The following is an 11,112-nucleotide window of genomic DNA, read 5'->3' on the forward strand; positions in this document are numbered from 1 at the left end:
CAGCACTAGCTCTTTGCTTTATTTCTATAACTGGGAAGGGGCAAAGGGTTTGTTCCAACATCAACAAGAGTAACTGCAGGACTTGCTGTGAACAAAGTGTGAGCTGTGCTCTTGTCTTTGGGAAGAAACAAGGGTCCTGTGCAGATTTTGGTGCATGTATAAAGATATAGCTCTGTTGTAGCTATTAATGCTCTGTGTAATACCCTGTTTTTAATACTTCCTAGCAAGTTGATTTATTATTATATCTTCATCTGGGCTGTGCACCAAAGCATTTTGATGATGAAAGGAATGTTATACACACATTTAATTACTGCCCACATTTTTGTATAATTTTATCATTTACTGTTTTAGATGAGACATCGAGTCCTTCTACAGGAAAGATGCCCAGTAAAAAACAGATGATTTAAAAGCTGATTTAAACAGATGATTTAAAGCTCTGAGATGAGTTTAGCTCTTAAATATGAGAAAATATAATTGTTCCTTTCTTTCTGCCCTTTCAGATGGTCCCTGATTACCAAAATGTACAAGAACTCCCTTATCTGGACATGGTGATTGCAGAGACATTGCGCATGTACCCACCTGCATTCAGGTATCTGGAGTTTTTTCCTTCTGATTCCACAGGATAGCTCCTTAGCTCTATAAAGTGAAAATCTGTTGTTGGAAGACCTATGGTCTCTTAGTCTCTGTGCTAACATCAATACTGCTTTGTGCATTTGAAAGATATAATGTGGCCTATTGAAGGAAAGCTGGCTAATTCTGGTATTTCTAAAGCGCTTTTTTACAGTGGGTTGGCCAAGGTTGCTTCCTCACCATTCTCCACATCCCCCAAGGTTAGAGGATGGAGCCATTTTGAAGCAGGCCTGGCCTTAGAAAGCCAGATGCTGCTTCTTCTGTGTGCATCAAGCTTCAGAGATACAGACCGAAGACCTGCCCTAGCTTATTGGTCATTAAGGCCCTGATCTGTGGAGGGTTGCACATCCAGAAAACTGTATTTTACATGTGTATTTAACTTCAGCACATTTTCACTTAGTACTGCATTGTACTAACATAGCTAAACTAATGGCAATATCCATTAACTTTTGAAAGTTTTGTCCTGATTCACACAAGACTAATTCTACTATGTTGATGAACTGAAAACAAGGGAAAAAGAAGTTAGAAGATTGTTTGATGAAGTTCTGACTTATCACAAACATAAATACAAATGTTAAGGAATGGAACTTTTCAAAGTCATCGGCCCGTTGCACTGCTTCTTGTGAAGCTGGAAACACATAAGTGATTAAAGCAACAGGGGTCTTTGAGTTTTGTCTGTATCACTGGGAAACAATTAATGTTTGTCAGATGGGAAAAAGAATGAGAATGGAGCAAAGTTATTCTGAAATTTTGGTTGGCATTTTCAGTGCTGTTTATTGACTTGGCTTTTACTCTGACGGATGTGGAATGGATAGGACAGCCCAGTGCCTCTGAAAGATGTTAATTGCCTATGACAACGGTAATGCTGAGTTAGGGGAAAAATCAGTAGCAGCCAAGTTTCTTATAAAATGAGTTGGTTTTCTTTTTTTTAATGAACTTACTATCCAGAGAACTTTCTTCCACAGAACTCATGTTTCCACTATCACCAAATTCATGTAAGAATGAAAAGAATAGCTTGTCAATGCATTTTTTTAGCATACCAGTGTTTTGTTGCAGGTTTGGAGCCTTTGTTATTTATTTGTCTGAGAAAGAGAGATGGGTGACAGCAAGGAAGGAATGTGTTTCTGTAATGATACCAGGCTGACAGCCCTGAAACTGAAATCTTTATTCAACTTTTTAAGCAGAGTGTGGGAAGCAGGAAAGGGAGCTCCTGCACATTGTCTTGCCCCTGTGCTCGCAGCTGGTGCCAGGGAATAGCTCCCAGACTGAGACAGCAGGGCACCCACCTGGCTCTGGGCTGATTTGGGATCTTTAGTGACCACCGAAGCACCAGATGTTCTAGATCAGAACCTACCACCACACATGCACACCCACACACAATTTTTTGTAAGGTTTACAGACCCAAGCTTGGCTTTGGCAGGTGGCTTTTTTCAGTCTTCTTGTCACAATGAGGTTTCTCTGGACAGTCCTACTCTGTCACCTGTCACCAGGGGGTGGGAGGAAACTGCAGAGTTTTTTTGCTAGCATCATGGCTGTCTTTGATGCATGTATGTGAAATGAGGTTTTCCAAAGCTTATGAATTAGTTGTATTTTTGTAGTGGCAGCTGCAGCAGAACACCTAGCCCTAATATTACATCTCTTGCTAAGTTTCAGGTACCAACGTGGGGGAGCTTCTCAAATAAACCAACTCAAAACTATATTTGGTATCCTTTTTGTTTTTCCTGAAAACAAACCAGCATATTCTTTGTACTTGTTTAATTAGAGATGATAGATACATCTCATCAGCAATTTTCATAAAAAATTAGTCTAAATCCAACATTCACAGTAAAGTTGCAGTTTAACAGTTATTGCCTTGGAAAATGGTACATAGTCACAAATTCTTCCCTTTGAAAAGGGCAAAGATTAGCTGTCTGGGCTGGAGCTATGGGCTTCTAGATGGAGAGGACACCTGAGAAGACACTAGCATCAGCAACAGTTGTCGTATTTATCTACTGAGAAAGTGTTACTCTGGAAATTGTAGGGTCAGCTGAAGAGATTTACTTTTATAGATCTCTCCTGCTGTGTTTTTAACCTTTATTAATCATATAGGATACATGACATTGCAGATTCACTCGGGAAGCAGCTAAAGACTGTGTAGTGCTGGGGCAGCATATTCCAGCTGGGGCTGTCATTGAAACTGCAGTTGGACACCTCCACCATAACCCTGAGTTCTGGCCAGAGCCTGAGAAGTTCATTCCTGAGAGGTATGTGGAATAATGCTTTTCATTCTTAGATTGAAGTTCTTATTTGGACCTGTTTAGATCAATGTTAAATGCTGGTTTATGCATTAGGATGTGTACAGAACTCCAGCCTGTCCAGTGGAGACACCAGATCCTGCTGCTCTTTCACAGTCACAGTCACTCACAATTCATCCAAAGCAGTATTTCCACCAAGAGTGGAATTTAGTTTAATTTAGACCATAAAATTATGTTATTTCTACCAAATTAGACAAACGATGATAGTGGCGCATCCCACAGAGGGTGTGAGATTTGGTCAAGGTTGAAACGTGAGATGGGTTTTCAGACCCATTTCCAAATCAGATACTGTGAATAATGTCTCTTCTGGATGCAGAAATTCTGAAGCGAGATAGTATATATTCACTGACATGGATGTTCCTGGGAAACTCATCCAGTTCCTGGCTGGTTTAGAGCACCCTTTTCACCTGAAATCTTGTAATGGTGTGGGTCCTCTGTGAGTGGGGAACCTACCCCATCTACCACAGGGAATTTGCTCTCCATCTGTTAGTTAGGATCCTTGGTTCTTTCTTGGCAAGACATACATACTTTCACATGGAGCATTTATTCTCTTCAGCTGGTAGGGGGACAGTGGCAAGTTGTGGTTTTGTACCATGCCCTGTCTTACAGATGCTGAGTTGAGCTTACAGGGAGAGTTTCAGCTGATGTGGTGCTGTGTAGAAGCACAGTTTAGTTTTGTGGACAGATATGTTTTTAAGCTGTTTTGTGGGCAGATACATTTTAAGCTACCACTACACCGAAAAGTTTACTAAGTAAAAAAAGTGACTGTTCCACAAACAACTGGGTGTGAGGCAGGCAGCCCAGAACCACCTTTGCCAGTAAGACAACACATGTATGGAGTAGGTGGGTTTGCCTAATGCTTCTTCTGGAACAAATCTAGGCATATGCTCTGTCAGGCTCTTTTGGCCATGAAGAAGAGCATTTTCAGGGTTAGAGAAGCCCAGAAATTTTGCTGGAGAGGAATCTTAGCAGTAACTGGAAGTCTAGGGTGGGTTTTTTTAGTAATGCTTATCTACAAATGTTTTCTTAATTGTTTATTCACCACTTCAGTGATAGCATGAAAGCACATTAAGGAGTGAAATGGACAGTGGGGGCTGCAGTCCCCTTGACTCACACAGTGCTGTTATAATGAATCTGAGATTAATTCCCTTTGGAAACTTCCTGAGGAATGATGTATAATTACTAACATTCTCCTTGGATTGTATCATTTGGTAATGTTAGTAAGAATTACAAAATAAGAGCTTAACAAAAAATAAAATAATTTGTCTACAGCCTTTTTTACCCCTAATATTTATTTTTGAAATCGGCCTTTGGAATAATATAGGGGAGACTTTAAATTTACCAGAATGATATGTGGGGGTGAGCAAGGCAAGAATTGCATTAACCTATTTGGATGGGATGTGCAACAGTATATAAGTTAATGGTCCTTCATTCTCAAATTACAGGCTTCTATAGTACTTTTTGGAGTAGTAACTCGATCTTATTTAGGATATCTAAGCATGGAGATGGGATTAGTGGAAATACATAATATTATTTTTTTCCAAAGCTCAAAATAACCTGTATTACATCTCATCTCTTTCTACCCTGCATGAGTTCTCTGGGCCTTAGCAGTCTGAAGTTCTTGCAAACTATATCCAAAGAGATGAGAGATTCTCAGGGATGACCCCATACATGAAGGCAGAACCTGTATCCATACACAGAACTGGAAAAGTACTTTCGTAGTAGAAGAAAAGTTCCAAATACCTTAGGACATGGGAGGATTATGTAGATTTCCAGGGTAATGCCAGGGTAAAGGTTTGCTTCTTTCGAGGCACCACTCTGAGTAGTGACTCAAAAAAGCCCAGGATTAGCCTGACCATGTTGATTATGCATTGGCCCTAATAACTCGTACTGACTCAGACACTGTATTCCTGTCTGTATATATTTTATCCAATAGGCATTCATCTTTGCAGATGTTGGCCAACAGATTTTACTTTTTTTTTTTCCCTTTGAACTGCTGTTCAAATAGGAATTTTGTTTCCCTCGTGGAAAAAAAAAAAAGGCTCATTTCTAATGGGCTGATCAAGTATTTTAAAGCTAGCTAATTGATGCAGATCTGCATACAGATTAACACATTAATCAGTCTTTCCAGCTGGACTGAGGTACTGAGATGGCTCAAAGAACAGAACCGTGTGCAATTTTAATGTTTCCCAATTGTGAACCTGGTCTCTTTAGGCCAAGAGCAGAGAGAAGGGCTGTACTGAATTTGTAATAACCATCTTCCATGGCCTGTCCAATGCCATGAGATTTCATCTCCCCTTACAAGCTTCAAAGAGCAATTCCTGTTGACCTTCATCTGCAGGGCACAGCAAGGAATGCTGTTGCTAATTCTATTCAGTTCAGGTTGCAGCCTGTTAGTTTCCTCTTAGCTGTAATTTCTCCCTCACATGTGCAAAGGTGTGAGGGACATGTCCCTAATCACCCTAGCACCTGAAGTTATCATTCTTCTGGGCATGGTCCTCAAATGAAGGCAAGTTGTGAAAGATAGATTGGAAGTAATACTCATGTCTGCATGTCCTCTCCTGAAATCACCAGCTGACAAAGGCTGATGGCTGTAAGTCAATTATCTGTTTACTTAAGATGTCAGGACATAATCTGTCAATAGTTCCCCTGACCTGTCTATTAAGACCAATTAAAATAACCATATTTTGAGATTTAAATGAAAATAATGGAATCAGGAGCAAAAAGCATTCCTTGAACTGGTTTCCATCTCTGCACTCTTTAGGTTTACAGAGGAGGCCAAGAAGAAACGACATCCCTTTGCATATCTGCCCTTTGGGGCAGGACCTCGTGGCTGCATTGGCATGAAAATGGGTTTGTTAGAGACAAAAATGACTCTGCTGAGGATTTTGCAGAAGTTTCGATTCAAGACCTGCCCAGAGACTGAGGTTTGTACATGCAGGGAGGCTAAAGATCACACTTGTCAACTTGAGAGAGTTGACAGTATATCTTAGACAGAGGGCAACTGATTTGCCTTTGTGACTTCATTTGAGAAAACTGCTAGAGACACTTTCATAATAAGGAGGGACAAGAGGCCTGGACTGCATGTTTTAATCAAAATATGATTCAAGATATGTGATTTTTCCAACAAAAGAAATGGTTACACAGCCCTACCTTAGTGGAGAGCAGTATAACAACACCACAGTCAAAATATCTTGTTTATAGAGGGTGAGAATGGGTGTACATGCTTCATAGGATCTCAGCACTTTAGTATATGCCTATTGCTATGTACATTGCACCTGGCATTTACTCAGCAGCTCTGGAGTTTACAGAGTTAATTTCTTCCTGTTCAGATCTACAGTATACCTGGGCAACCAATGCCTCAGCCTCTGGCTGTAAATTCTATTTAATATTATGTTAGCGCAGCTGACTGTAGAACAAGTACTTTACAGCTTCTGCAGTAATCCTGGTATGAACTGGTCTCCCAGCAAAAGTGTCTGTCTGTTTATGGGGGTGTTATACACACAGAAACAAACACATACAACTGTACATAAGATGCTCTTTTTTCTTTCAGATTCCTTTGCAGCTCAAATCAAAAGCCACACTTGGACCAAAAAATGGAGTCTACATTATGCTAGAATCTCGCTAAAAGAAAATGTACATCCTGAAGCCTACTGGGATGAGCCCCTTTGTTAGTGACTCACTAACAAAATATAATTATTTTTCAAAACCCCAAAGACAGCTAGGAGCCCAAGTCCCACTGATGGTCAGTAGGTGCTTCCTCAGTGCCCTCCTGTGGGAGAGCCCCCAGTCACCTTTTAAAATGGGCTCCACAGTCTTTTTTGGCAGTTTTCAAATTACTGTGAATAGCATCTGAAAAGTAGCATCCCACTTTCACTTGCTTTTCACTTCCTTTCACTCATCTTTGAGAATGCTTTCCTCCTGCTCAATTTCAACAAATGGAGCAGGTGTTAAGAGTACAAGCAATTTAAAATAGATTTTAATTACAATTCATTATATGGCACGTCCTTCTCATGCACTTCAAAGTTTCTACTCTAGAGAAAGCCCAAAAGGCACCACAATTACAACAGAAAACCTGGGATGCAGTGCATTGGATTTTGTCATCAACTCTGCTAACAATCAAAGCTGAGGCTCCTGCACAATGCTTAATCTCTTCCTGTGTCTGTAAAATGGAAAGAGTTGCACCTCCCTCATGCTTTGAAGTGATTTTATATACACTTAAATTAACAATTTGCACTTGGCACGTTGCATTGATGCAATGAGGAGTTTCCTGCTTACCAGTTAAGTTCCAGTAGCTAAGACCAAGGAAATGAGGTGACTGCCATTTCGCTGGCTACTGAACTGCTGTTGGAAAACTGGAGAAAAAGAAGATGCAAATTTAAAGCAAGCAGGAAGACTGAAGGAAATTGAAGGTTAATCAGAAGGTGTTGTTACAACATCTGCTTCGTGATGAGGCTTTTCCTTTCCAAGCGCTGAAGTTGGCACTATTCTTGTCTAGCTCCTTGACTCAAGGAAATTAAGAGCCAATGTTAAAGGAGTGGGATCCAGGATCATCAGTCCCAGCAGCTCTCTTGTCACCTTATGTGACCCTGGAGCAGCTCATGTCCCAAGTGCCTCACTCGCCTCAGGAAGGAACTTGTCTGATTTCCAGCTGCAGCAGCACCGTGGATCCATTCAAGCTTTATGACTGTGCACATGCACCTTCACAGCCAAAATGGCTGTACACTTCCAGTCGTCAGATTTTCTCCCTGCTCTTTCCTACTTCTCTACAAAGCCCTTCAACCACCACACAGCTAGTGGAGCAACACACAGCAGGGATCAATTGACAAGGAAAAACCCCACACCTTTCCTTCAGTGGGTGCCACAGACTGGTTGTCTGTACAATTGTGCTGGTTTTGTCTCAGATAATTTTCTTCATAGCAGCATGGGGCTCTGTTTTGGATTTGTCTTTCATTATTAGCAGTGCTTGAACAGAGTTGAGGCCTTTTCTTCTTCTCACACCACTCCATCAGCAAGGAGGCTTGGGGGTGGACAAGCAATTGGGAGGGGACACAGCTGGGACAGCTGACCCCCACTGACCACAGGGACATTCCATACTGTATGGCATCATGCTCAGCATATAAATCTGGAGGAAGAAGAGGGAAGGGGAGGACATTCGGAGGGATGGTCTTTGTCTTCCCAAATCACTGTCATATATGCCAGAGCCCTGCTGTCCTGGGGATGATGGAACACCTGCCTGCCCATGGGAAGAAGTAAATGAATTCCTTTTGTGTGTGGCTTTTGCTTTACCTATTAAACTGTCTTTATCTCAACCCATGAGTTTTCTCACTATTACTCTTCTGATTCTCTCCCTCAGCCCACTGGGGGGAAGTGAACCAGTGGCTCTGTGGGGCTTAGTTGCTGGCGGGGGTTAAACCATAACAAAACCATGAGAAGTTGATGCAGTCTCCTTTTTTTTTTTTTAATTCTGTCCTTTATTTTTTCTTTAAAATTTTTGTATATAACAAAAACTCTTATGGCACTATAAAAATAAGGAGGCAGCTTTGGTTCTTTGCAAGCCTTGACCTTCTGCCTGCTTGATGTACTCTGCTTGAGGTTTCCTTAGGTACAGCATCTCTCTTTGTGGTATGCACAGAGAAGTGTCACAGCAGCAGGAGGAAGAGACTGACTGCTCATCTTCATTGCAAGGATTTCTGGAAGGAGCCATCTGTGCACTGATCCCCGGCTAGGTCCCTATCTTTTGCTGCCTTCTTCCCACATGCTGCCTGAACACTGATCAAATTACTGTATCTTGTTTCTCAAAGATTGTGTCTTTCTCTGTCGTGTTTTTTGTGTTTTGTTTGGTTTTGGTTTTTTTTTAACCAGAACTGTATAGGTACTAGTGATGAAGTGCTGACCTGGCAGTCTTGGAATAGTTTCTGTTTCTATGGAGCATCTCTGGCATGCTAAACAGTAGTGCCCTGTTACAGACACACTGCTTATATGAATTGCTGATGGAGTGATTTTTATTTATTTAAAAAGCAACACACTGTATATACCTTAGTTTCTACACATTATCCATAATTTTCCCTCCTTGAAAATAGTGTGCTGGAGGCTGATTTACTGTATACCTTATACATACAGTTGGCAAAAAGCTGGAGGGACCTTGCCTAAAAACATCTCACCTACTTGAATGAGCAGAAAGCTTATTCCATCTGAAGTCAGCTGCCAAAGGCTTGTTTGTTTTCCTTACATGAATTAGAGGGTTGATGTGTGCTTCATTTTTGACAAAATACTCCATCCTTAACCGAGCTTGTCCCTTTTTAAGATATGATTTTACATAGACTCTCCTTCCCAGTCCCTGCCTCTGCAACTGGGGCACTTAGCAGTGAAGATCGGGGCAAAAAAAGTCATTGAGTACCTCAGCCTTCTCCATGTCCTGGGTAAACATATCTCCTGTTTCCATCCAGAGGGCCTACATTTTCCCTGGTCTTCCTTTCATCACAGAGATACCTATGGAAGCTTTTTTTTTTGTAGCCCTTAATGTCTCTGGCCAGATTTATTTCTATCAGGGCTTGCTTTAGCTTTCTTAACTTGATCCCTGGCAACTTAGAGTTTCTCTGTATTCATCCCAGGCTACCTGTTCTTGCTTCCTTTTTGTGTTTCAGTTTGTTGAGGAACTCCTCATTCATCCATGCAGGTCTCCTGATATTGTTGCCTGACTTCTTTGTTGTGATGCATCACTCCTGATATTGGAGGAGGTGATCCTTGAATATTAACGAGCTTTCCTGGGCCCCTCGTCCCTCCCTTTAGTCCTTACCTATAAGCTCTGGGTCAGCTCCTCATCCATCCATCCCCAAGTGGAGCTCCATGCCCTCCACCTGGTCATTGACAGAGGGCAACACTCCCTTCTCATCAGGCTTGGAAAATGAACTAAGAGTATTTCCCAGCTGCGTTCAAGTTGAAAATGGACAGTATGTGTGCAAGTAAACTGCCTTGAGTCTGTGATAACATTTTTTCAACTGTTCTGCAAAGTTTTCTGGTTAGGAAGTGTTATCTGTTTTCACCTGTCAGTTTGTAGTAGTAGGGAATAGAGGAATTATTTTTGCATCTGAAGTCAGATTTCTGGAAGTGCATCAACCCTTGTTCTGCATGCAGACTGAGAGAGACAGCTAGAAAAGACAGAGCTGCCAACTTTCCAGTAATATAGGAAGAGCCCCAAGCCATTTGTTCCTTTTAAATAACAGTTGGTGGTACACTCACCAGACACTGCACAGACACGTACCAAGATGTTTAATGACACTGGACCTCACCGTAGTTGTGTGAGCTCAGTGACATACCTAAAGAGCAGGCTGTCTTGAGGGATCAGCGAGCCCTCTGGAAGCACACATTTGCAGAAAAACAAGACACTAAACTGCCAGCAGTTCTCCAAAACAGAAACTAGTAATATCACGATAACCAGTGTGTTTGTGCACTCATATAACATGGTCCCACATTGATCCTGAGCAGAGTTGGCTTTAGAATTAATTAACAAAAATCCAAAAAACACAACCAAAAACAACCAAAAAAAGAACCCAAAATCTGCCAAAAAAACCCCAAAATTCAGTCAAGAGCAGTTAGGTTTAGGGAGGAACAAAGAAACCAATTTAAACTAATTTCTTTCCTCAGAAACACTAAGTGTGTTGTCTTGCATTGCTGAGCTGTGGGTTTGTTTAAAATTGGGCACGTCTGTGTTACAAAAGGGTTTTAGTCATTCTCTGACAGCTGATACAAAGCAAAAGCTGCTTGGTAAAGGAAAGCTTCTATTAAAAACATCTTCTGATCTTTGTAATGATTACAGAAAGCTGTCAGTATAAAATGGTATTTTTAATAAGGCTGCTGATAGGAAAAAAGCTTTACAGTTTTGTACTTTATAAATAGTATTCCTAGAAAAGCAGAGTTGCATGTTAGAAATCATTATGTTTCACTGATTGCAAATTTGAACTATCTGTTCTTATCTGGCATTAAACTGCCAGATAAACTGCAGAATTTTCTCTCTGTGTGTGATACTTTTAGGAAATGAGCACCTTCTCATTTCCTTTTGTTAAACATCTTGGACACAGCCTCACCTGATACCAGACTCCTCCAAGTGTTTACAGCAGAAAACCTGGTAAAAGAATTTACAGCTGACTTATAAACTGTGTCATTGCTTGGTTCATACTGGCCCTGC

General features: G+C 41.1%; 1 protein-coding gene across 3 annotated transcripts in view; it reads left to right on the forward strand.

Annotated features, from left to right (window-relative positions):
- The window catches only part of TBXAS1 (thromboxane A synthase 1), a 252,202-nt gene extending 244,017 nt beyond the window's left edge, over positions 1 to 8,185 (forward strand). For all 3 annotated transcript variants that reach the window (XM_018080889.2, XM_008927978.3, XM_018080888.2), the window contains 4 exons: positions 501 to 589; positions 2,736 to 2,873; positions 5,689 to 5,851; positions 6,478 to 8,185. In XM_018080889.2, the coding sequence (XP_017936378.2) occupies positions 501 to 589; positions 2,736 to 2,873; positions 5,689 to 5,851; positions 6,478 to 6,552 (465 nt within the window). In that variant the 3' untranslated portion in view covers positions 6,553 to 8,185. The remainder of the gene's footprint in view (positions 1 to 500; positions 590 to 2,735; positions 2,874 to 5,688; positions 5,852 to 6,477) is intronic.
- The last annotated feature ends 2,927 nt before the right edge of the window (positions 8,186 to 11,112 follow it).

The sequence above is a fragment of the Manacus vitellinus genome, unplaced genomic scaffold (genome assembly GCF_001715985.3).
Source record: "Manacus vitellinus isolate BGI_N305 unplaced genomic scaffold, ASM171598v3 scaffold_5_pilon, whole genome shotgun sequence".
NCBI classification, from domain to species: domain Eukaryota; kingdom Metazoa; phylum Chordata; class Aves; order Passeriformes; family Pipridae; genus Manacus; species Manacus vitellinus.